Raw genomic sequence first — 26,208 nt, 5'->3', positions numbered from 1 at the left:
ACCCAGACAGACCACTCAGACACACGGACCGTCACGCTGAGCCCCTCCGCACACACAGAGACACCCACACCCACCACGAGAGACCCAACAAACATAACACACGCACAAACCACACACAGAGCTCCACACTGGCCGCCCCCCACAACACACACCCCCCTCCCCAGAGACCAGCACGCGGGGCCTGCCCACACAGGCCCAGACGGCCCCACGGCGATTCTCCGCACGGACGCGAAACCGCCACCGCCGCTCCCCACAGACCCTCCCCACCCAGCCCTCACGCTAGCAGACCGCTACAAAGGCCGCCCCGCTCCTTGCGCGGACCCGACCACACCGCGGCCCGTTCCGCCGCCGCCGCCTCACGCCCACCTCGGCCCCGCGCGGTGCCTACTGTTGGGGTTTCAAACCTCGCCGCCCGCCCGCTCCGCCAATGGGGGCCCGCGCCCGCGCGGCGGCCAATCAGCGCCCGCCGTGGGGCAGCGGGGGCGGGGCCCGAGCGATCCGCCGCTCGCGCGCCCGGGGACGGCTACGGGGTGCGCGCGCGCGCTTCCCAGCGGGCTTTGCGTGCGGCTCCGCCCTGCTCTCCCTCGGGCCGGGCGGGGAAGATGGCGGCGGGGACGGGCAGTGAGTGCGGGGCCTGTCGGGAGAAGGCGGCGGGGAGCGGGGGGGGCGGCGGAGGGGGAACGGCGGCGACGGCCCGCGGCAGCGGGACCGGGGCGGGAAGGGGGTAGGGGAACTGCCCGAGGAGAGCACAGCGGTCCCGAAGGGAGGGGGCGGGGCCATGGCTGTGCGGCGGCGGGAGGGGCGGGGCCGGCGGCGGGGGCGGGGTTCGCGGTTCGGGGGCGCTGCCAGGGCCGCGCACTCCCCCCCTTCTCCCGGCAGAGCACAAGCTGCTGAGCGCCGGCCCCACGGAGCCGTGGTCCATCCGCGAGAAGCTCTGCCTGGCCTCGTCCGTCATGCGGAGCGGGGACCAGAACTGGTAAGGGAGCGGGACGCGGCGAGGGCGGCGTCCTCCGCCGTCGGGTGTGCGCGGACGCGGGGCTCCCGGCGCAGAGCATGGGCTGGGCTCTACCGGTGCCGGGGCCTGTCACCGTGCCGGTCCGATCTGCCGCAGCTAGTCATTAATACCTCTGCTTTCTGTTCAAAACAAAGACGGGGGCGAAGGTGGAAGCATTAGAGCTGTACCTCGACGGTCTTTTTGCTTCTTTTGTAACTACTCTGTAAAAACAGAAGTGTGTTAAAACAGAGTGGCATGTTCATAAATTGGAAGAGGTGAGTTGTGGTTGAGAAGGATGTTTGATAACACATTCCTGTGCACTGCTTCTGAACTTGCAGCTCTGTTTTGCTGCCTTTTCCCCCTCACCAAAGTAAGGTTTCCATAATGGTGTCATCAGAAGCTAGAAACTTGCTTTTCGAAGCAAGGGAGTGAAGCTGTGATTTGTTAGGAACAAGCAAATATTTTTGAGTCCAAGAGCTATACTTGAGTAATTTCCAAACCTAAAAACTCTTCGGCAATTTCATTTTATTTATGGGGGCTATTCAGTTATGGATTCTCTACATGCTAGTTGGGGAAGAAAGTAAGTTGACAGCATCTTGCCATTTCTCTCCTGTAGGGTATCAGTCAGCAGAGCTATCAAACCTTTTGCAGAGCCAGGGCGCCCACCTGACTGGTTTTCCCAAAAGGTAAGATACTGACATTTGATTCTTGGAAAAAGTGAGTTCCACAGCATCATGGTTTAACCCCAGCCAGCAACTAAGCCCCACACAGCCACTCACTCGCAGTGTGAGTCAGAAGTTGAAATAAAGGCAGTTTAATAGGTAACGCAAAAGCCACACACACAAGCAAAGCAAAACAAGGAATTCATTCACCACTTCCCATTGGCAGGCAGGTGCTCAGCCATCCCCAGGACATCAGGGCTCCATCACACATAACAGTGACTTGGGAAGACAAACACCCTCACTCTGAACATCCCCCCCTTCCTCCTTCCTCCCCCAGCTTTATATGCTGAACATCACACCATGTGGTCTGGGATGTCCCTGGGGTCAGTTGGGGTCAGCTGTCCCGGCTGTGCCTCCTCCCAGCTCCTTGAGCACTCCTAGCCCTGTCACTGGTGGGGTGGGGTGAGAGGCAGAAAAGGCTTTGACTCTGTGTAAGCACAGCTCAGCAATAACTAAAACGTCCCTCTATTATCAATGCTGTTTTCAGCACAAATCCAAAACACGGCCCCATACCAGCTACTATGAAGAAAATTAACTCCCAGCTAAAATGTATTTTTAAAAAAAAAGATAGCAAAATCATTTTTAAAGAAACAATTTTATTTAAATCAGATTAAATACTTCTTCCTGTTTCTGAAATGAATTTGAGTTTAGTGTTGGTTAGTGTTAAGAAAAACACAAGGATGATCAAAGACATGAAACAGCTTCCTTGTAAGGGATGGCTGAGTAAGGTAGAACCCTTAACATAAAAAAGAGATGAGTAACAGAAATATGACAGATGTCTGCACAATCAGAAGTGGAATGCTGAGGATGAATAAGGATTAATTATTCAGTGCTTTGTCCAGTACAAGATTTAGAGGCTATTAAGTAAGACTAACAGGAGGCAGGTTCAAAGCAAACCTAAGGAGATTGTTCTTCACCAGGCATGTAATTAAGCTGTGGAATTCCTTCCCCCAGGAATCTGGATGCCCATGTATTTTGGTGTGTCCTGCTGTTTGGGCAAGCACCTGGGATTTTTGTTGCATTAAGGGACAGAGATTAAGAGAATCAAGGGAGGAGAAGTTGGGGGGTTTGTGTTGCTTACTGTTTCTGTTAAGTGATGAAATTGACCTTGATATAATGTTGTCTTCTCCATTGAAGTATTTTTGGTTCCTGTTCATGGACGGAAACATTACAGCTACAGTTTTCCTAATCATGCTTGCTTGCTTTGATTTCTAAATTGCCAGCTGGGAGCATCTGTTCCTTAGCTTTATTTTGAAGATCAGCCTGGGCAGTGCTAGAGTAAAAGAGTGAATACACTTCCTCACTTTGAGCTAAGCTAAACTATAGCCATGTGGGAACTCTGGAGAAGACTGTCATATGTGTTCCTAAAGTGTAAGACCTCTGAAGAAGTAGGAGTAACTGTAGGCTTTGTTGATAGGCCTTCCTTTGCTGAAGCTGACTCTTTGGTGTCCTCTGACTTTCTTTGTTTCTTCCTAGCACTGTGCATCTCAGTATTCAGAGCTCTTGGAGACTACGGAGACCCCTAAGTGAGTACAAAGGCTGACACAAGTGCAGTCTGGAGCAATTTGTGGTGGACTTACAGTTCTTACAGCAAAGTACTTGATAGTGCTCCTGCACAACAGCAATGAGCAAATTCAGTTGTGAGAGCTGGCGTGAGGGACAGTGGGATCAGGGTATGGCAGATGGGGGAGGTTGGCAAGCCCAAGGTATTTCTTAGAACATGCCTCCCATACGTCTTTGTCTTGTCTCCTTTTTTTCATAAGGCTGAAGTATTTCAGTATTACGTGGTTCTAAAACTGGTCACTGTGTACTTGATAGTGTCTTCTATATGCCCCTAGTGTTGTTACAATACATGGCAGGGTAATTGGGGCCTCTTTGCCACAGCTCCATTTCTAAGAGTTGCAGTGTGCATTTGGGGACTTAATGCGGCAGAAAAAAACATTTATTTGTCTGGAATAAAACACTTCATGTTAATCTTACTGATCAGAAGCTTTAGACATAACATTTTCATTCAGAATAAGGGTAGAAAAGGCAGCAAGAGTGAGAAGGGGAATTGTTTTGTATTTGTCTCTATTTTGCAGCGGTTTCTTACAGTTTTCTTATCAATGCTATCACTACAGCTTGGTGGTCTCAGATACTTCTCACTTGTAACTCCAGGCATTTTGTTTTGGGACTTCATATCAAATTAAATTAAAGGCAGGGTGTTTAAAAGTAGTATTTGTTTGTGATAGTGCTGAATGATCTTCAGCGCTAGAGTTGCAAAGACAAAGGACTTAGCAGGGTTATTAGAGAAAAAAACAGATGTTTCTTCGTGGGTAGTAAGAATCTTCTCTGAAGTGGAATGTTTGATTTTTTTTCAGATGGAGAATTTGCAGTAGGTTTGCATCTTTGGTCTATTCTTGAAGTCTGTAACACTGGACACATTTAAGAATTAGATACATTTTTCAGAAGAGATTGTTTGAACATGGTGCTATTCAGTATCATTTAAGGGAGATTTGAAGAGGTTGATTTTTATGTGCATGTGTGTGTCAGGAAAGACAGCAGCCGTTTATGAAAGGAGAACTGGGGTTTTCTGTGTTTCATGTCTGAACTGTTTTATTCTTCAGGAGAAAACGTGGTGAGAAGGGGGAGGTTGTGGAAACTGTGGAAGATGTTATTGTGCGGAAACTGACTGCAGAACGAGTTGAGGAATTGAAGAAAATGATTAAAGAAACACAGGAAAAATATAGGTATGTGGCAGAGGTGTTAAGCTGTAGTGCATCTGAGAGTCCTGTCTTGGAAAAGCGGCCTAAGTGGGATAGTGCTTGGGGTGAAAATGCTGCTTAGGGTGTATTGGTCAGTGATAAGTAAGTAAGAAGATTTTCTGATTACAGGCAACTCAAGAAGGATGCAGAGCTGATCCAGGCCGGACACATGGATAACAGACTGGAGGAGCTGTGCAATGAGATTATGATGTGGGTTATTTAATTATTTCCATGTTATGCTTTCTTCTGGGATTGTAGTTCCCTGACACTGTGTGTTCGTCAGACATCTCTCACTCTGCGTACTTTGGCTTAAGAGAAACGAGGCAGCTGGGCAGATGCATTGGCCTCTGAGGGAGAACTTAGTTTAGACTGGGGGGCACCAGCTTGTGTGGAACATCATTTGGAGTTTCTCAGTAAAGAGTTTGGTAATGGCATGCAACATCATGATTGCCTCCTCTGTTTTGATAAATCAGTTGGAAGTGAAATTTCCTGCCAAGTGGGTCATTCTCTGACTGACCTCTGGCTCTGCTTCCCTCCTGGGAGGATTTGAGCCTGAGTCCAGAGAGGCATTTCATTGTTGTCTGGAGATAATGGCATGGGGGTCAGTAAGCTGATTGCAGAGGAGGAACTAAGGGCAAGTGGGACACTCTGTGACAGTAGGTTTTGGTTCTGTGTACAGTAAGAAAAAAATGGAGGAGGAGGAGGCGGAAGTCAAGAGGAAGGCTACAGATGCTGCTTATCAGGGTAAGCTGGAAATGAGCTTCCTTACTTCTCAGAGAGAGATACATATATTCATAAGAACATTTGGGAAATTAACTTGAATCTTGTTAAGACCTGTTCAGGATGAATTCCTTGACCTAGGTTTGGAGAGAAAGGTTGCGTTTGCTTTCCAGCACTATATTTGTAACAGGGTAAAATGCAGAGACTTCTGAGAAAGGAACAAATTCTGCAGAAAAGGTGTATCTGAGAGGAAGCAGGATTAGCAAGGAGCTGTCTGTTAGAATGTTGGGCTTTTCACCCCTTTAGTTTTCCCTATAGTTTTACTGTTGTCTGAAGATGAAAGGAAGAGAGATTGGTACTGAATGTTTTATTCATTTATAATTCTCGGGGCAATTCAGTGAACTAACCTATCAGTGGTGGGAGGTGGTGAATACTGAGCTGCTAGGGAGAACTGAAATTAAAGTGCATTACCCAATGCTGGTATTATTTGTGAACTGAGCCTAGTGTGGTGCAAATTTCTACAATATATTTTCTTAGGGTTCTTTAGGATAAAGTCAGAAGTAACTCTCAGGGACTGTCCAAGATGGAGTCATGGAATCTCACCTTTTTTTCTGTTCTCTTCCAGCTCGTCAGGCCATTAAGAATCCGCCACGACGATTGACAGGTGTGATGGTTCGCTCCCCTGCAGGCTCAACCTCCCCAGGGGGAGACTATGCTCTGGGAGATCTGTCTCAGCCCGCTGTGGATGAGGCCAGTCCAGGGGTAAGGATCCTTCTCATGGTAAGAGGGAAAGACCAGCCTGGGACATGGGGCTCTTCATCCATCATGGAAAAGGAGCCTGGGGAGAAGCCCTTGCCTTGTCTCGCAGACTTTTTGCTGTGGTAGTGCTGTAGTGTGGTTGATGTACAGTGCTGCTCGAGATACGTGTCCTCTTCCATGTCTGTGACGATCAGGTGCCTGGATCAGAGGCTGTGTAGGGGCATCTGTGGGCTGGCCAGGCAGTCTTCTGTGTGTGTGCCTGGGAAATGGCACTACAGGGCAGGGAAAGGGTGAGAGCATATGCCTGGAGTAGGTGTAGCGAGTGAATGGAGTAGGTGTCTGTGGTGTGCTGGATCAATGCTCTTGGGGGAAGGAGCAAGTGGGGCTAGTCCGTGTGGTGGAGTGTGGCTTTGAACAGTGTGGTTTTTCTCTTTCTCAGGTCACTCCAGGGACATTGCCCAGCACCCCAGTTGCCTCCTTCATTGGAATCCCTGACACCCCTCCAGGCTCTGCTCCCCTGGATGCCCCCATGACCCCAGTCACTGATGATTCACCCCAGAAAAAGATGCTAGGACAAAAAGCAACTCCGCCTCCTTCCCCTCTGCTCTCAGAGCTGCTGAAGAAGGGCAGTCTCCTGCCCACAAGCCCCAGGCTGGTATGGAGCTCTCTGCTCATATATGCAACCACACAAACTCCCACTGAAAAAGGGGGAGCTGCAAAGGCTTTTTAAAAACGTACAGTTTTTGTGAGAGTCCCAGCAGAAGTGGTATCTGAGAGATATAATTACCCCCATGAGCCACAGAGGTGGGACCCTTTCCCAGCGGTACTGTGGGTGCAGGACTGCAGGGATCATTCAGCACATAGGACTGGCTGCCTCCCCTCAGTCTCAAGGAGCTGGAGTTGCAGGCTTTGCTAGAGGAAATCATTCTCCCTGCGGGGAGGGAGCATGTTAGTCAGCATTGTCCTGATCAGCCTCCGTGGAGGTGTTCTTGATGATTTCTACTTTGGGCTCACCAATCTTCTTTACATCTTGGCAGGAAGTTGAGTTTCAGTATTTGTAATGGGTCTTAGCATAGAAGTAGGGAGTCCTTTAATGGGGTTTAGGACCAGTATTGAAGTGCACCAGTTTTCTCCTAATTGTAGACAGTTATTATAATCACTGTGATGATGACCCACATCTGGTGTTAGTAACTCTGGAAATCTTACGAGGGCAACCATTGCTGACACTGTTCAGAGCTGTCTGAAAATAGCAGCCATTGGCCTGCCCATGGCATGGGTTCCCTGTGTTAGTGCTTGTGTGATGGAATAGGTATATTGCTGTTGACTTTCTTTTCTTAATAGTTAGCTCTGTGGTCTTTTCTATTTGTTACCTTAGGTAAATGTTCCGTGGGTTCTATGTTTGCAGGGTGCAATGTAACATACGGTGGAGCAAGGAAAGGTAGTGGCTGTGGAAGGCTGGGTTTTCTTTGTATCAACAGGACTGTTTTACATCTGCCTCAAGGTCTGTCATAGGTTTACTGTGTGACCTTGATAGCGTTACTTTCCACCTTGGTGTTTCAGTTTCCCTCAGCTCAAAATAAGGGATAATTCTATGCCATCTCAGGGTGTAGAAAGACTGGTATCTGTGTTGTGAGGCCCTTGAAGAGAGGGACTAAAGTAGAGCAAATGATGTATTTGGCCTGACTTCAGAGGAAGGTTGCACTGCAGCTGTAGCTGAAGAACAGCTAGTTTCAGACTGTCATGTTGTGCACTTGCATAAGGAGCCTCAGGCAGGGACTAGACTGGACAAAAAGTGCAGAAGAAATGCTGAGACAGCAAATGATGGACATATTCATGGATATCTGGCAGAGATTCACTGATGTGATGGGAACTTCAGTTGTGTCCTCCTTTGGCAGGTCGGTGAAAATGAAATGGCAGTGGCTTCTGGTCACATGAACAGCTCAGGAGTCCTGCTGGAGGTAGGAAGTGTCCTTCCAGTGCTGCACAGCGGGGAAATGCAGTCGGCACCTGGTGCTGTCCCTGCATCTCCTGCTGCTTCAGGTAACTCGGGACTCTCCCTGTACAGTTCTCCCTTCAGATGTACCTTCAGACTGTTCTGTGAATTTTCTTTGGAGAGATACGAAGGACATGTGGTTTTCGGGCTTCTTTATGAGTTGTATTCCTATTTCTGTACCCCCATCCCTCTCATCCCTACTTTTTTTTAAGAAGGCCCTAATCCTTACAGAAAAAAGAGTGACTTAAAATGACTGAAACAGTTAGGCTTGATTGGATCCTGGTCCATACAGTCTAGTTTTCTGGTTTTAACACTGGCTAATTCCAGGCATTTCAGTGTAGAAAGAAAGGATTAGTTGACAGGGAGTTTTGAAAAAAATGGTCTAGTACCTGATTCCTGATGTGTCAAACTGCAGCTCCCTGTGAATCCGGAGAACTCATCTGTCTTACCTCTGCTTTAGCTTAGAGGTCTGTTGAGGATTAGACCACAGTGGACTGTGAGCTCCAGAGTAAGTTCCACAGAGTGGGGGGGTGAGAGGGACAGTGCAAGTCCTTGTATTGGGCCTTTTCAGAACAGCTCATCTAAGGTGAAGGTTTTTCTCAGCTCATGCTAACCAGTGGCTTAATCACATTGTCTGCAACTGAAGATTTGTGCCACTCATTCATCTGTAATTCCATATGAATAATCTCACTTTCTTTATCCACGTCTGTTCTTTAAAACCTGTTAATTTGGTCCAGACAGTTCAGTAAATTCAGACTGGAAGTTACAGCTAAGATGAGTGGCAACCTTTGATATAAGAGGAATTCTCCTGGAAGGACCCATAAAGAAATACCCTCTACTCCCTTCCATGCTCCTGTGATGACTGTTTGTCTTGGCTTACCTTGTGTGGTTCTCTCAGCACTATTTTTCAGATTTCCCATAACTATATTGGGTTGAGCCTTTGGAAGGGCATCTCTCTGCATGTGTGGCATAGCCTGTCCAGCCCTTACATTGAACACAGTGTCCCATAAGCTGCATGATTCTGTCTCACACAAAGAAGTCATACATTTTTGGTGCAGGTTCTCCCTATAGCTTTTGGGACTGTTTATAGGTACCTCTCAGTGTCTTTTTCCCGGAAGAAGCCACCAGACAGTGAAGAGCCCGGTGGTGGCTTTGTGGACTTCAGTGGTGGCTGCTTCTTGCTCATGTGCTTTTCCCTTCTACTCTCTGTTAGGTGCTCCTACGCTTTCCCGGCTTTTAGAAGCTGGTCCTGCACAGTTCACCTCACCTCTTGCTTCCTTCTCCGCTGTTGCCAGCGAACCTCCAGCTAAGCTCCTGCCACCCCCCGTAGAGCCTGTGTCCCAGGCAACCATTGTCATGATGCCCACGCTGTCAGCACCATCCGTTGTGCCACCAGCTGCAGCTCCAGAAAGTGTAGCCACAGGTGCGTTCCTGAACTACGCACTCGTAGGTCATGCATTGCTGGAAAACAGAAATTCCCTTGGGATCAGCACCCAGCGAGCTCTCAACTGGTCTTTTATCACCTCAGACTTGCCGTCCTTGGTGAAAGAACAGTTACGGCTGGGTTCTGGAATAAACAGATGGTTTTAAACAGGATATGGTGGGTGGGGGTGCTAATGGTACGTTGCTGGATTATGGTTCAAGGGCTGGAATCCCACCTTATCTCCACTGTGGGAAAGCAAACCTGTATTTGTTTTTTATTTTTCTAAGCTATGCTGTTGTGGGTGGACCTGGGATACTTGTGGTTGGTGCTTGGTCTTATCTGTTGCAGTATTTGTTTGTGTGGGCTTGACTTCTCCAGGCTGGTCTCTGATTGTCACTCTTATCCTTGTGCAGTGAGCCAGCCAGAAGCCTGTGTTTCCATGGAGGCAGTGTCTGATTCCCATACAGTGACAGTGTCCATGGACAGCAGTGAAATATCCATGATCATTGATTCCATCAAGAAAGAGTGCCTGGGGTCTGGGGCTGGCAGCACTGCAGGGTCTTCCAAAGATCACTGCATGGATGGGAAAGAAGACCTGGATTTGGCTGAGAAAATGGATATTGCGGTGTCCTATACGGGGGAAGAGCTGGACTTCGATACTGTTGGAAATATTATAGCTATCATTGAAGACAAGGTAAACAGGCAAAGCAGAGTGCCAGTGCCTTTTGTTCCACATCCAATTAAGTTAATCTCAAGTGATTACTATTCACCAATTTAGTTAGTTTAAACAAGCAAGAAATAACTATTCCAAAATGCACATTCTCACCAGCATTGCCCAGATCAATAGGAAATGACCCTATGACACTACTGCTGCTAGTCTGCCATATTTAGTCTGGTGCTTCTCTTCAGAGTGCAGAAAGAAGTCTTTCTTCCTCATGTTGGGTAGGGTTTGGGTCACGTCTGTGGCAGACAGATGAGCACTGCTTGGAGCATGCTTTCCAGGAGTGCTGTATTTCTGAAACCAAAGCTCCACAGGAGACTCTGCAAGGAGTGATATGAGTCTGGCTGCAAAAGGCAACTTTGTAAACCCAGTACACCAGGTTTTCCACAGTTGTCTCATTACCAGATAACATGAACTTTTTTTTTAATCCTTCTTTCTGACCTTGGCCTGCACTGCTGTGTGTTTGTTTTGGCAATAAAGGTAGACGACCACCCTGAAGTCCTGGATGCAGCAGTTGTTGAAGCTGCTCTGTCTTCTTTCTGCGAAGATACCGATGACCCTCAGACCCTGCCTGGCCCGTGGGAACACTCAATTCGTCAGGAGCACGAGAAACAGGCCCAGATACCCCAAGTGTCTGTGACTGTGAAGCAGGAGAGACTGGAGTGTGAGGAGCCAGAGGCAAAGGGAATTCGAGACCTAATGGTCATTGGCGAGCTGGGATCAGAAATAAAGACAGAACCTGCAGAGCAGGAGCAGAACCAGTTGGACCCTGAGGAAACCATACCAGCAACTGCAAGAGTGACGGAAACACCAGAGCTTAGAAGTCAAGAGATAGAAGAGGATCAAAGAACAGCTGTAGCAGCAGGAGAGACTTCTGAAATTGAGATAGAATCAGCCAAGGGAGAAGATGCAGTGCACAATACAGTGAAGACAGAGGTATGTGAGCAGAGAGGCTGGCTGGAACTGGTGTGGGGAAAGAAAGGAGCAGTTGTGGCAGGTAGGAGAGAAGTTTAGAGGAAGGATGCCTGCTGGGTTGAAGGTGACCCTTCAATGAATGTGACTGACTGTTTTCTTGGGAGTCATGCTGCTGATCTGTTCGATCTGCAGAGAAGCTCTCTGCTTTAGGCAGTACCTTTGTGTATCTCCCCCCACCCACGTGCAGAATTGCTGTTGGGAAGGTGCTCAGTGAACTTCATTGCCTTGAGTTAGGTTAGGGTGAGTGAGATGTGCCCACACCTTCACTGAAGTAAGCTGACACAAACATCTAGATTTGTGCATTTCTCTTCCCTCCAGACCCCACCTGATGATGATTCATCCCCTCCACAAGTCCCAAATGTGAGTGAAGACTCCTCACAGGCTGATGTTCAGCACAAATTTGAGCTGTCAGGTAACTTAATTCAGCTAGGAAATCTTTTACATGCAACATTATTAGCTGGATAGTTGTCAGTGATCTGGTTCAGGTTTTTTTGGGGAGGAGGGAGAAAAGATATGTGTAGGAACAGTGGTAATTACTGCAGGACAGTAGGCATTGGTGCAGGAGCTTTTGTAGGAAAGACTGCTGTGGAGAATCAACCTTTCTGCTTTTCTTTCTTTCACAGAGTCAATGAAGGAGGAGGCCCAAGTCCTGTTTAGGAGTCAGATGAAGGTAATTCCCAATTGGTTGTTCATCTTGAGGTTATTAGTAACATCTCACTGCTGCTGCTTCCTAGCTCCCATCTGCTGAAAAGCAAAGCTTGCGTTCAGCTTTTTGCGTTGAGAGGTGGGCAGTCTGCAGTTGGAGCTAAAAGGGAAATTGCTTCAGGCGCTGTAAAGCTCTGTGTGTGTGTGTGTGTTTCTGTGTCTGTGGGGGGAGGCAGGGCAGGAGAGAGTCAGTAGGATTTTGTGAAAGTGCCTGTGCAGTTGTCAGCAGCGTAGCAAGAAAAACACTTTGCTTGCTGAACCCTGGTTGCTTTGGAGGCTCTGAGTTGCTGCTGTAGCTGGCTGTGGGGACTCATGAACTGTATGTTTCAGGATGGGCAGGGTGAAGAGGATGATGAGGATGGTGCCAGTGAGGCTGCCAGTTTGGAAGAACCCAAAGAAGAAGATCAGGGTGAAGGATATCTGTCAGAGATGGATAATGAACCCCCCGTGAGTGAGAGCGATGATGGCTTCAGTGTCCATAATGCACCTTTACAGTCTCACACGCTAGCCGACTCCATCCCCAGCAGCCCAGCCTCCTCGCAGTTGTGAGTATCAGTGACGCTCTCAGGCACGCAGGTGCAGATCCCACACTGTTCTGTGGAGGGAGTGTAGGATTCTCATTTCTATTTTGCTGACTGAGTGGGTCCAAAGGGGGAATTTCTTGATTTGTCTGATTCTCCTTGCGTACAAGTATAAGTGTGCAGACAGCACCATAGTATCAGGTCCCGTTTTTTTCTTACTGTCTTTAGCATGGATTAGCATAGGTATGTCAGAAGCAAAATAAACCATAAAGTTTCTGCTCTGAGGCAGTATGCAGACTCCTGAAGGAAGTCCTATTCTTTTCTTCCCAGCTCAGTGTGCAGTGAGGACCAGGAAGCAATACAGGCCCAGAAGATCTGGAAGAAAGCCATCATGCTAGTTTGGAGAGCAGCAGCTAATCACAGGTGAGTTTGATATCTTGAGAAGTGGCAGAAAGAAGTGGACTAATCCTAGGCAAATCTGCTGTCCCATCTCGGAGGCTCATCTGCCTTGGTATTGGGAGGTGGTGAATCATACCATTAGCAGACAAATAAACATGAGAGCATGAATATTTACCAGCAAGGACAGGGCACTAAGTGGACTCCTTCTCTCTGCAGGTACGCTAATGTCTTCCTACAGCCTGTAACTGATGATATAGCACCAGGCTACCACAGTATTGTGCAGAGGTGAGTCTCAGCAGTCTTCTGTCACTGGAACTCTGTATATCTGCATATTTGTGTAGGGATTTCTGGCAGGAACGATGCAGTTTTTGCTTGCCATGCAGACTGCAAGACTTGGAAAATTATTTTTTTCTGGCATGTTTCAGTCAGAAACGGATTTCCCCATGAAAAGGGTCGTCTTCAGTAACAGATACATGTCTTTACACAGCCCTGTCTTTGAATTAAGTACACTGACTTACACAGAACATTTTTTATCAGTAAGGTCGTATGTGACTGATCTGCTTCTTCCAGTTTCTACCCAATGATAGGATTTAATCTTTGAAATTCCAAAGACCTGTCTTTCTTAATCAGCATTTTGTACTGTCCCAGACAGTGGACTCTTCTGGAAGAATTACCAGAATCCCCTGCTAGCCCCCAAAATCTCTCCAAAACAGTTCAGTGGCTGCAGCTCTAGCTCCTTAGTTAAGTCTCCTTCAGTGATGCCTGAAGAAGGCAAATGCCTCTCCTGAGGCATCTGTCACACCATTGTTACCGTTCATTGGTAACTGCTGAACAGCTTGTGTCTTCTGACCCAAGGCCTTGGTACTTGGGAACACAGCCTGTGTGGGGGAGAACCCATTTGGCTAAATTAAAGAGGTGGTCTAACTAGACATGTTACAGACCCAGGACTGTTGGCAAAAGAGTGGGGAAAGAGTTAAATGTTTCTGTTGCTATTTTGACTGCATTTCTTTCATAGGCCAATGGATTTATCCACCATCAAAAAGAACATTGAGAATGGGCTGATACGAACCACAGCTGAGTTCCAGCGTGATATTATGCTGATGTTTCAAAATGCAGTTATGTACAACAGCTCTGACCATGATGTGTACCACATGGCTGTGGAGATGCAGCGAGATGTCCTGGAGCAGATCCAGGTAAAGTACTGAGCTGAGGCTAGTGCAGGACAGAGCATCTGCCTTGGTCCATAAGTATGGGAAAGACTTCCGGATGTGAGACCACAGTCTCACAGTGTCTTTGAATGAAGTAATCCCATCTTTCCCTGCATCTCTCTTGTGCTAGCTCAGGTGTTTGTGGTGAACTAGATTGTGGATAAACTAAAACTAATGCAGCAAAATGGTTTTTAAGTTCAGCCCAGACCAATTTCAAATGTAATTTCCTTCAGGGAAATGCTTAGGCCAGCAAGAACCAGGGTGTGGTTTGGGAAGAGAAACAAGCAACAAGAATGGTGAATGACAGGGGACGCGATTGCTTGTTTTGGTGGCTGTGCTGGTTTATGCTGGTATAAAATGTACATGAAACTGTGTCCTGTAAACGTATGCCATTTAAAATTTCTTGTGAAGTAGACTGTCCCAACTGGCAGGGCTAACAAGAGTTTGAACTAGGGTTTTATAGTTCCTCAGGACTTGTGGTTTCTGAGGTAAACGGGGGAACTTATTCTGAGCAGCAGACAAGGAACTGAAACTGCCTCTGACCCAATCATTGCCAGCCTGTGGTTTGTCATAGTCAACTGACATGCACTAACTGAGCTTGTTTTGCCAGAGAATCTTAACAGAGTGTGGTTTTCTTGCAGCAATTTCTGGCCACACAGCTGATCATGCAAACGTCGGAGTCAGGGATCAGTGCAAAGAGCCTGCGTGGGCGAGACTCCACTCGCAAGCAAGATGCTTCGGAGAAGGTGAGAATGCTGCACCCTCTGGAAGGGCACTTGACATCTGTTGAAGTATCCCAAGATACTGCATGAAGTTCCCATACCAAAGAGGCAGAATGTTTTTTGAGATTGCAGTGGCTCCAGCATCTTCACGTGAACAATTTTTTCTTTAAATGTGTCCATTGATTAGATTTCAGCTCTGGAGTTATACATCATCCCAGAGGCAGGTCTTATGAGTTTTTTCTGTAATCTCAACAGTGCTATTCCCTGTTTTTAAAAGCAGGTGATAGAAATTAGGAAAATTAACAAAGTATTGGAAAAGGTGTGATATGTCAGGAAGGTGAAGGTGTAGAGAATTGGAAGGCTCGCCTCTGCTGTGTCCTTCACTTCCTGTTCAGATTTTTAGAACCAGGGAGTCGCTGCAGTCTGGCTTGGTGTGTAAAACACACCAGAGAACCTTTGACTTCCGCAGCAATCTAAACTAATAGGTTTGTTTGGGTTTTTTCTTCTGTGAAGACACATCCAAACTTGATTAAATAATCTCAGGTGCTCTCAGCTGGTGCACACAACACTGTGACAGCAAGGACTGCCTGCTTAGTTCCTGTGGCACCTGCACAGTGCCAGAATTGTTTGGTAGACCAGGCCTTGCTGTGACTGAGGAGGGAATATCCCTTTCCTAGCATTCTGACTCTCGCAGTATCCCTCTTTTGTCCGTTTTTATGTTCCTGCTGCATAAGACTGATGCCATGCAGGAAGGGGAGTGGGGCACGTGTTTCTCTATGCTCATGTGTGGGCTTAGTGCTTCTATGTGGTGTGTGCATTTCCATATCTGATATCTGATAAGTCCTTCTGTTTGGCCTTTTAACAGGACAGTGTCCCAATGGGCTCTCCTGCCTTCCTTCTCTCTCTCTTTGTAAGTATTGAAAGGCTCCAGCAGGTACTGCAGTACTGCTGGCAGTGTGCTCTGCTCCTTGTCTGGGTGATCACTGCACTGTCACAGCATCCTTAGCATTGCAGCGGTGTGTGTTTAACTTAGGGGCTGTACTACCATGATCATTAGAGAAGAAACATCTCAGTCCCTTATTCTCAGCGTGGGTGAGTGGGAGGGGCTTCACTCTTTTCTTCTGGTTCCAAGTGTTCTTGTTTTGTCATCTGCCTTTGCTTTTTTCCACAACTTCTCTCCTGCTTTATTTCCATGTAAGTGGGAAGACAAAGTGGTGCAGTACTTTAGTTCCTACATCTCTCATGCTTATACAGCTGCCCCTTCTGCACGTTCGAGACAGTACAAAAGGTCTTGGGAAAGTGAGGAGTCAGCTGTGTACTCCTTTATCATTCATGGTCCAGAAAGCAAATAAGATGCTCCGCAGAAATACCTTGCTCTGTGCCTGTGGTGATCTGGAAGTGTCTGGAAAAATATTCCCTCCGGGAAACCCCAAGTCTCTGAGTTGCGGGGAGGAGAGAGGGGAGGAAGATGGAGAGTTGTTTTTTTCTCTCGCATATATCTAAAGACAGAGGAGTACTCCGGGAGAGTCAGCATGTCAGCCAGAGGGAGAGGGCAGCGGATCAAAGGAAGCTCTCAGCTCGCCTTCTGCTCATGGAAAGGAGCTGTGCGGAGAAACTAGGGAGCTAGTGCCAGGGTCACTCAACTGGAGGAGCACTTCCCGTAGGGATCAGCAGCTGATAAGGTAGGTTAGTCAGCAGTTTCCTCTTCCCATCTTAAGAGCCAAGCTAGAATCTGCCGCTTAGGAGAAAGCCTGCACTGTACAGGCTCCAAAAGCATCTGTCTGGGCAAGAGCCTTGTTGCCTCTCTCTGCCCTGGCTGCCAGCAGCGCACAGAGATGCTGCAAATCCCAGCACCTGTGCTGTGTCCGGAGTGAATTTTAGGTAGGTCTGCAGGCAGGCCTCCCCAGGCCTTCTTAGGACAGCTTCCCTTTCTCCCATTTGGAAGGCATGAAAAGTTGTTGCCAGATGCACAATTCCTTACCTCCCCGAGAGCTGGAGGAAGTGTTCCGTGTTTAGGGTTGCATAACTCTCTCTTTGTTTGCCTTGTGATTAGGACGGAGGCACCAGAGGGCGTCGCTGTGCCATCGAGGCAGACATGAAGATGAAGAAATGATGCTGCAGGCAGACAGAAAATCCCAGCACCTGGCATCCAGAGCTGGAGTGCAAACAAGATGCTGTTAACAGCTGTTGGAGGAGGAAGAAAAGCTGCAGGTCCATTTCTGGGACCTGGTCCACCTTCTTTGCTTGCCCCTCTGAAAAGCAGTGTCTCGTCAGAATGTGTAACCCAAAGAAACTTCCCCAGAGGGGAAGGCTAGCCCCCCTGCCTGTTTTAGGGCAGTTGTCTTGGGCTTCATCAGTGTTCTGGTGTTAGCTAGCAACTGGTGGCTCGTATGTACTGTAATGTGAAGTGTACAGATTTTTACTAGTGATGTGTAAATGTGTATGTATATTAAAGTCTGGGAACAAATCCAGTGTACGGTGTGCAGTGTCCTGAGCATCACAGCTCTCTGCAGTAAGGAACGCTGGTTTTGTACAAGCGTGCATACCTGTCTTGAATGTCTGCAAATACAACTCTCTTCCAGTTACCCTACAGCACACAAGCACGGCAGAGCTTTGACATTAGAGACAATCCGTTAATCATGGGAATGTTGCATAGTGCTTGGATGGAGGGGAAGATACCCTGCTTGAGTGTGTGAGAATATGGCACTGTTGTGATGAAACAGGAGATCTAACCATGAGAAGTTAAATATTAGTCTTGTTAGAGCTTTCCTTAAGAGACCGATGTATTGAAATGTACCTTACATTGTTTCCCTGGAGATTTGTAAAGGGTGCACTAGTCAAGAGTGAAAATCTGTGATTCCAGCAGCTGTAGGCATGCCAGTACCTGGTTCCGTATCTGAGCTTGTGAACTGTTTCTCTTTACTGGAAAGTACAGTTCTTTTCCTCAGCAACATGGATGTTTAACTGAGGTTTAAGTTCTCAGTGACAGTTTTCAAGTTACCAGCTTACTTTCTGCTCATATAACCTGTGAGAGTAAATTTATGTATTTTTTGCCCCCATGACCTTCCAGAGAGAAAAAAAAAACAAAATGTTACCCTTCCTGATGCTTGCACCAGCTGGGAGTGGTCTGCGCTTCTTTGTGCAGCGTGTACAGGGTGCAGTTTTCTGAAACACAGACAGCAGGAAACAGTTGTTGTGATTAAGACCAGAGGGATTGTTACCATACCTCGATTTTCACAAGTTTTGTGTTGAAGTTGGTTGTGCCTGCTCTGTTGAGTCCCATGTTTGGCTTGGGTATATTTCCACCAAGGCTCACTCTACATTTGATGCTAGAAATGTAGAATCCTTTGGTTTGCTTACTGGGTTAAATTTCCTTTGCTACTGAAATTGGGAACAAATTTCTGACTTGAATTTTTATGGCCTCAGTTTCCAGAGATTACAGGTTGTTAAGTTTGTAGCACAGAGTTACAGCTTTCTTTTGGTTTCTGGTATTTTATGGAATAATTTAATTTGGAAGGGACCTCTAAATGTTTTATCTAGTCCAACCTGCTGCTCAAAGCAGGGCCAGCTTCAGACGTAGCTCAGGTTGCTCAGAGCCTTGTCTAGTCAAGTTCTGGAAACCTCTCCCAAGGATGGAAGTTTCCTAACCCCTCTAGACAATTTGTTTCAGTGCTTACCCACCCTCATGGAGTAAATATTTACCTTATGTCCAGTCTGAATTTCCTTTGGTGCGGCTTGTCATCACTGCCTCCTCCTCTTTCACTGTTGGCCACTGAGAAGAGTCTGGCTCCGTCTCCTCTGTAACACCTCTGCCCTGTCTTTGTCCGTGTTGAAAAATTGAAGTTGCAGCACATGGGGGGACCTTTATCATGGCCACTAGTAATTTGCTTTCATTATGGAAAGCACTGCTGTTCGTTCCTACCCTTGGTTTCTTCTCTTAACCAGGTATTTTACCCTCAAAGAGTTTTTTCTCTTGTCCCATAACATTTTAATAGCCTTTAATGATGTTTAAGATCTTTAAAAATCTAAGATACGATGTTCTTCCACAGAGCCCCATTGCCTTTCCCAATTCATCATCTTGTGTTCTAACGACTAACTCTGTTCTTCCTAATACTTTGTTTCAGTCCATCTAGGACAGAGTTCAGGCTTACTGTGCTGCATCTCACAACAATCCACCCTTTTATAGATGGATAATAACAATCACATCTTTCTGTTGTGCTGTGGCTAATTTAAATGACAGGTTACACGGCGTAGGTCTCATGTTATATTTAAGCTTCTTTAGGACTCGCAAGTGAATCCCAACTGGTTTTAAGGTTTAGTCCCTCCTTCAAATTGTTCTAAAACCTCCCCTGTTGACATTTTAATTAGAAACAGTCTCTCAGACCCATACCAAGAGAAAGTCTCGTGTGATCTCTCTGGCAACTGCTGATAGTGATGATTAATTTGGTTTTTCCAACTGGCCCTATTTTCCGCTGAGATGTTTGGCACTGATCGTGCGTCATCCTCCCGATCATCTGGCGGCTCTCTGCTTCTGATGTTTTTGATGAGGTTTGTTGTTGTTTGCTTTTATGTCTTTAGCAAATTGTTCTTCTTTCTTTTTTTTTTTTTTGTGGATTCTACATTTCATTTTCTAGAGTTCAGGCTTTTATCATTTTTCTTGTTTTGACACGTAAGTTCCTTTTAAAGGCCGTCTTTTTTATTTCTAACAGCTTTTTCTCGTATCGGCGAGGGTTGCGCAGTGTCTGATCTCTGCAAAGTGAACTAAAACTTTCCAATTTGATAATGATTCCTTGCTGGTGACTTCTGTAGCCAACATAATTAAGAACTTTCAGGCAGTTCTCAATTAAAAGTTGAAGTCTGTATCATTTTATCCCTTATTTTTTTGTACAGAATTGGTGTGGAACTAAGCAGTCTGTAATTATTTCATTCATCCCACTTGTCTTGCACTAATGCTGCTGTTCTGCTCTCTGGCATCTTGAGTCTTCCAAGATTTAGTAAAACTGAACATAAGGCTGAAGATTGATGAAGATCAATTTTTAATTGATGCTTATGCCCAAGCTCCCTAGGCTTCTTGATTTTTAAATGCTTGTCCCTCTCAGCTGGAGTACAGAAAGATGATCACAAGTGATTGGATTACCTTAGGCTAAGGCTTTTCTGTTTGGCTGAGCTGTGGTGGCTGGTTCTGCGTGTGTGGCCAGCTCTGCTGATGGTGCAGGAAGGCGCTTTAGGCACAGGGTTACTCTTCAGATGATATCACAGTTTGCCCAACTCCTTCAGCTGGAAGCTGAGAGCAGGTAACGTTATCTCTTACCTCATCAAATTTTATCTGCTTCCACTGAAGTTAGCTTTGAAAGAGGTTTCAGAAGGATGGCCTTTCAGATCCTAGCTCTGCTTTCAAGTTCATAAAATAAGCAAACAAGTTTTCTCATCCCGAACCCAACGGATTCCTTATTTCTCCCAGGTATGCACCATAAGCTTTATTTGTAGCTGTGCTAGCAGTCCTGCGAATGCAAAAGGAAGTCAGTCAGAAATGTGCTTGTTCAAATTCTGGAAAAATTAGGTTGTACGTAATTAACTGAAAACTCTAAGGACACTGCTAATTAATGCATAGAATTCTCCATAGGTAAAGCATTCGTGCAGCTGAGTTCAGTAGCAAGATACAGATTTTTCTACCAAACATCTGTTTACTGTGGTTACTGTGACTCTGTAAGCAACTTCCCAGACTTAGAGAAATCATAGTGGACTCGTGCAGTAGAAGACACATGGGCATGGGCTAATGAACAGAGATTAAATTAATGGTTTCTTACTTCTTAAGAGAATGCTAACTTTTATTTTATTAAATGTGTAGAACTGTCCTCTGTCAGCATGTGACTCTGCATGGTTATAATTCTTCTGGCTCAGATAGATACACAAGGTATCACCATCCAGCTAAATCACATCTGTCACTTTCAAAGCAAAGTGTCTGTAGGGTTTGTAATAAGTTATTTCCAGTATAAAAATGTCTCAAGGGGCAGCAAAGGAATTTCAGTGAGTTGTCCTTGGAGTCACTAGTTGTTCACAACTGTCAGCAGCTCAGGAGCCCCAGCATAACTTGGTTTGAGCTTGCTGCTGGCTGCCTTCAGCACCTTATATATCTAGCATCCAACAAAGCTGCATGCTCCAAAGCAGCTCAGCATCCCCTGAGGACAGTAACCCACTGATGCCTGAGCTGGGGGAGAACACAGCAAAAGCACCAGAAAACCTGAAATTCAGTTGCTCTAAAATGTCAGTTTGTGTTGCAGAGCTACAGCCTTGCCACGTGCTGTGAAGTGTGGGCTCAGGTGTAGGCTGCTGGCCTCACAGAATCCTTCCCATACTTTGGCTGTCTGAGTATGTCAGGAAATGAGCTGGGCTTTGCAGTTCTGGATCAGGGTACAAAGAAATTGCTGTCTCTCTCTTTATGTTTGTTTGCAGATGGGCCATGCCTGGGTGTGGTGGGCATCTGATACGGAGTCTCCCAGCGAGTCAGAGAAGAACAGTGATTTCCAATCTCTTCTCAGCTGGGATGCAAGTTTGGATCTGGACGTGGGGAGCTGGAGGAATACTGAAGAGGTGGCCATGGGGAAGCTAGGCGAGAGCAGCCCAGAGGCAGGCCACGAGCTGGATCTCAGTGACCCTCTCTGGGAGGATGATAGTGAAGACTACCAAAAGGCAGAGAGACCATGTGAAGATGACAGTCTTCTCCAGTTCTTCTCAGAGGTAGGACTGTTTGGATGACAGGAAGGTGGGTGGCATAGTTCAGGCCCTTCTGAAACATTTTTGTTTTCAGGGTCTCCACCATCCTTACACACAGAAACAGTCTGGGGGAGGAGCAGATGCCTGGAGTTCACTTGCTCCCTGTCTCAAGCCTAGCCCTGCCTTCCATTTAAAGCTGGCAGCACAGCCAGGCAGCTGCTTTGCCAAAACAAGCTCACCCTAAAGCGCAGAGATGTCAGTGAACTGACACTGTAATAATAACACAGGGCTTCATCAGAAGATTTTGCAAGGATTCCTAAAAATGGAAAGGCATTCGTGAGTGAAAGCAAAAATAGCATCTGTGCTGCTTATTTGTTCTTCCTTTTGCCTCCACAATTTGAAGCAATACATTTCTGTGTTGCAGGTAACCCAGATGATGGAACCTCTCCGCATTAGCAGCACAGAGTCATCACAGACTCGGGGGGATTATTGTGGCTCTGGGAAGCAGGGTGATGGGGAAGATGTGAGGTGCCAGGAAAAGACCACAAGAACAGCAGTCTCAGGAGCAGAGGAAAATCAACAACACATTCTGGCAGAAGATGAGAAAGAACATTTCCCAGGAAGAGAGGTAGGGGAGAGGTGGTCCTAAGAGATCCACTGGTCCTGGATGAGAGACGAGACAGTGAAGGAAATCAGCTCTAGAAGAGATAGGGAAGTCCCAGGTTCCAAGTGGAGAGACAGGGACACAGAGGAGGAGACAGCAGGGAGGAGAATGCAGAAGAAATGTATGAGAGGAAGGATGTTTTTTATGTATGGATCTTTATGAACAGGAAGCTTGTTGCAGATCAAACCCTCAGATGTGAGTTGGAGGAATTGCTCCTTGGCAGTGTAAAGGTGACTCATGAGAGCTGGCAGTCTGCTCTCAGGTTTAAGGCAAGACTGGAATACTTGCCTTGTTCTAATTGCTGTGTTACGCAGCACACAGTTTGGCTGGTTTCAGGCCCACGTGGCTGTGATAGCAATAACCATCTGCCCCTGGAGACCGTCATGTCTTGGAAGCAGGCACTGTCTAGCCTGGGTTTGCATCAGTCCTGTGTCTAGGGGGGCTGTGGGCTCCCACCAGCCTGTGAGATGTTGCTGGGACAGATAACATAGCAGTGGAAGAACAGTGCCATTTTTCCACACTCACATTTGTTCCCTTGCAAACTTAGACACCAGAGACAGAAATAACTTCCAGTGTTCTCACATTGTACCTGTTCAGTCAGGACATGTTAATTCCAGTGGTCAAATTCAAACACAGCACAATGTCCACTTTCTTCCTGAGGAGTCTGCTCCATGCTTCAGATCTTCTGTTGAGGAATTCTCTCGTGTCTCTGCACATAAGCCCACTTCTGGACTCCAAAGAGCCTCTCTCCCTGCACCTGTCACTCCCTACATTTTATTGGCAAATCACTACACCAACAGCACCACTCTCCTTCCTGGCTGAGTCTATTCTCTGTCATATTCGTGTAGGAGTTCGTGAGGAAACAACCTTGTTGTACTCTAGGGGATCCTGTTATCTGTGTCTTGAGCTTTAACAAGCCTGAGGCAGTCTTACCTCAGCTCCTGATTGCCCTCTCACATCCATGACTCTTCCCAGAAAAGCAGGCAGACACAACACTGGGCACCAGTCAGCTCCAGTGTTTGTGTTAGCCAGAGGTGGTTATGATCCAAGAGATCAGACCCAGCTCTCACTGGAGTACTGGGCAGCATGGTGAAGGTATGAGACTGGATGCAGTAAAGGGATGTGCAGCAGGCTGGCTTCTAGATAAAGGATTCAGGTGATGGGCTGCCATTTTAAACTTATATTCCTTTTCCTCTGTGCTCTTCAGGATGAGACTCAAGAGACACCTGGAGAACAAGCTTTAAGTGAGCTGCATCCACAGGAGATGAGTAATCAGGCGCAGGATCAAGATGATAGTGATAGCACCTCTGCAGCCCCGGTGCTGGACTCCACAAGCCCTGCCAACATGCAGCTGTAAGTAGTTCCTGCTCTCTTGCAGGCACATCAGAACAGAGTTGTTTCCCTTGTCTCACTTGAGGACAAGCATATGGCACAGGTCACATCCAGGAAGGTGAAATAGCCAAGGAGGACAGAAAAGAAGGAGGTAACTTGTGCTGTCTCTGTGAATCTGCCAGAATTTTGGGGCATTGATCCTAGGCTGAAGGGAGAAGAGTAGAGATTAGATAGAAAATACATGTTTCCTCAAGGCCTTGTGTGAGCTGGACATCATGCTTTGTCAGGCAATGTCCAGTCCAGCTTCTAAGAGGGGCATTACCAGCTCCCTTCAGGCAGGTGCAGGTGGGTCAGTCACATGCAGGCTCTGCCACATGTGTGATCACCTGGGCTGCCTTTCGAAGGAAAACCATAGTTTCTTGGGATGAGAACTGAATAAAAACCACCTCAGTAAAGTTCTGAACTTCAGAGTAGCGTGAGCTTTTCTATCCAACTTGATCCTGGCCTTTAGAGCTGCTCAGCTCAGATCTTGTTTCTGCCTATTTTCCAGCACCTTCCTGCATTCTGGATGTTTAGCTGTGCATTCAGATGCAGAACACTTCCACCATCCCACCCTGAGAGGCTTTGCGTAGCTACAGCAGAGGATCTGTGCGCTTCATCCACCTGGATGTGGCGGGTGCTAGGAGAATTGCCACCTCCTACTTTGTCTCAAGTGTGATGATTTGCAATATATTCCCTCCACAGGGTGCAGCTGAGCTGGGATAACCCCCTGCAGCATTCGCTCTTCAAAAGAACTCTGTTGTCCATCTGGAAGATGGTAGTCAGTCACAGGTATGTGGGGGAAAAGGGTTGGATTGACATGGCTCTTGAACACATTGCCCTGACTTCCAGCTCCTGTGTCACCAAGCCGTGTCCCTCCCCTCCATGACAGCCACCAACAGGCTGGCTTGTCTCTCCATGGCTTTGCTTCTGGCTATCCTCACAGCAAAAACAGCTGCATGCTACAAAGCTGGAGAGAACACTGCATATTTATTTCCTCTGCTTAATGTGGCAGAGCCCAAATGTTGCTTCCTACACAGCTGGCACAGCCAGCTTCAGCGCGGGGCTCAGCCTCCTCCCATGCCTAGTCATGCCAGCCACCAAATACTGGCTGTTCCTAATCGGCTGTGGCCCTCATGGCAAGCAGGGAGAGGCAAGCTCTGGCCTGTGTTGCCATGTCTTTGGCGGAGATGCGTGCAGAGATCATTCTTTGTGCTTGTCCCTGTAGATACAGTGGCCCGTTCCTGAAGGCGGTGTCAGAGAGACAAGCCCCTGGATACCTGGATGTGGTGAAGAGGTGAGTTTGTAGAGGAAGTGCTCACTAGTTGATTTCTCTCCATTTTTTCTGTCTTCTCTGGTTTCCAAAGGGCCAGTGGGACGTTTTCCTTCCTCCTTTTCCAGAGTTTGGCTGTCACCAGCATCTCCCACTGATTTCTTTTATTAAAACTCCCTTCTGGGTGATTAGAACTTGGAAACTTGCACCGACTCTGGTGCTGATAGGAATTGTGCCTGCCCTTTGCTGGTATTGCATGGCTGACTTACTCCAGGCACAGTCCATGCAGCTGTAAGCCCTGCCTGAACAGGGATTCAGCTTCTGCAGGTCAGCAGTTCCCCATGCTGGAAGCGTGTGCCTCAGTCAATACCCTCTCCTCATCCACTACTTGCTCCCCAGTTGTTTTACTCTCAGTGGAGAACTGGGTCATAAGAATATTTCCCAGAGAGATTAAGGGCATTTTTCAGAGCTGAATCATATTCTATTCTGGTCACAGTTGTCGTCTCTGCAGCCATTCATTTTCTCATTCTGTCAAAATAAGGGAAGTAATATTTATTCTCCATCATGTTCCCCTTATTAGCACTGCTATTTTTGCTAGTGGCAACATTCAATTTTAAGGGGTTTTAATAGATACCTATTTTAGTAACTTCTCTTTCTCCACTAAGACCTGGACTGACTTCATGAAGACTAATTACTAGAATCGCTCTGCTTGCCTTCTCTGGAGCTCAACATCAAATTTTTTTTAGAGGTGACTGCTAATGACCTGCCAAGTTGATTGGACAGCAAGTGTCGCATTGGCCGAACTTACTTGTCTGACTTAGAAGAAAAACATTTCTCACTCCTCCTCTTTGTCCTGAGCAATAAAATTGATTGAAAATAGCTGTGGTTTTGGGGCCATGCTGAAACAAGAATAAGCACGTTCATGCAGAGCCTGAAGAATGCCTGGCCCTGGGTTGCAATTTAATTTTCCTTCTGTCTATGTTTTGTAGACCCATGGATTTAACCAGCATAAAGAGAAGACTGACAAAGGGACACATTCAGTCCATGGCCCAGTTCCAGCGTGACCTCATGCTGATGTTCCAGAATGCGGTGATGTACAACAGCTTCAATCACCACGTGCACCGCATGGCCATGGAGATGCAGCGAGAGGTCTTGGAGCAGCTCCAGATGTTGGGTGAAGCTCTCCTGTGCTCAAGGGACAGGCTGGAGTGGGGGAGAAGGTAACAAGCCATGTCCAAGGCCTGTTTCTTTTGGAGCAGTGTGGCCTCCCTGGCTCAAGAGGTCTGCTGGGGCTCAGGGGATGTGCTGACACTGCAGCCATGGCCTCCAGCAGACCTAGTTACCCCCCAGTGGTGCCTGCCGGGTTGATGGGATAAGGAGCAAAGTGGTTTTGAGGAGGGGTGTCAGAAAAGAAACCTCCTTTCCTCCCTGGGAAAAGCAGCAGCGTAGCCCTGCAGTGAGAAAACCTTCCCTGGGACAAAAAAAAGAGAGCAAATCATCTTTGTGAGGCGTTGGGATGAATGAGGGCCCAGCCCCGTGCAGGCGGCTGGCCGCACACCCGGGGTGCTGCAGGAGAACTC

General features: G+C 47.1%; 1 protein-coding gene across 4 annotated transcripts; it reads left to right on the top strand.

The window, feature by feature from the left end:
- The first annotated feature begins 541 nt into the window (after positions 1-541).
- BRD8 (bromodomain containing 8) lies at positions 542-26,182 on the top strand. Of its 4 annotated transcripts, XM_074838301.1 has the most exons (27): positions 542-621; positions 880-976; positions 1,611-1,680; positions 3,193-3,242; positions 4,323-4,445; positions 4,590-4,670; positions 5,140-5,204; positions 5,806-5,942; positions 6,379-6,594; positions 7,835-7,979; positions 9,146-9,355; positions 9,769-10,049; positions 10,557-11,012; positions 11,370-11,463; positions 11,675-11,721; positions 12,087-12,301; positions 12,608-12,700; positions 12,893-12,961; positions 13,692-13,869; positions 14,526-14,630; positions 15,472-15,516; positions 21,060-21,344; positions 21,745-21,948; positions 23,192-23,337; positions 24,061-24,147; positions 24,584-24,652; positions 25,618-26,182. In XM_074838301.1, exons 1-27 carry the CDS (start codon positions 603-605, stop codon positions 25,850-25,852), a joined length of 3,822 nt encoding a protein of 1,273 aa, XP_074694402.1. In that variant the 5' UTR covers positions 542-602; the 3' UTR covers positions 25,853-26,182. The 4 variants fall into 4 exon arrangements, with proteins under 4 accessions (XP_074694402.1, XP_074694399.1, XP_074694400.1 ...); XM_074838298.1 differs by lacking the exons at positions 21,060-21,344; positions 21,745-21,948; positions 23,192-23,337; ... (1 more) ...; positions 24,584-24,652; positions 25,618-26,182 and adding an exon at positions 16,660-17,077 and having other exon boundaries at positions 543-621; XM_074838299.1 differs by lacking the exons at positions 15,472-15,516; positions 21,060-21,344; positions 21,745-21,948; ... (2 more) ...; positions 24,584-24,652; positions 25,618-26,182 and adding an exon at positions 16,660-17,077 and having other exon boundaries at positions 543-621.
- Positions 26,183-26,208: the final 26 nt, after the last annotated feature.

This window comes from Strix aluco, chromosome 13 (assembly GCF_031877795.1).
Source record: "Strix aluco isolate bStrAlu1 chromosome 13, bStrAlu1.hap1, whole genome shotgun sequence".
Classification (NCBI taxonomy): domain Eukaryota; kingdom Metazoa; phylum Chordata; class Aves; order Strigiformes; family Strigidae; genus Strix; species Strix aluco.
This window is presented reverse-complemented; position numbering and strand designations above follow the sequence as displayed.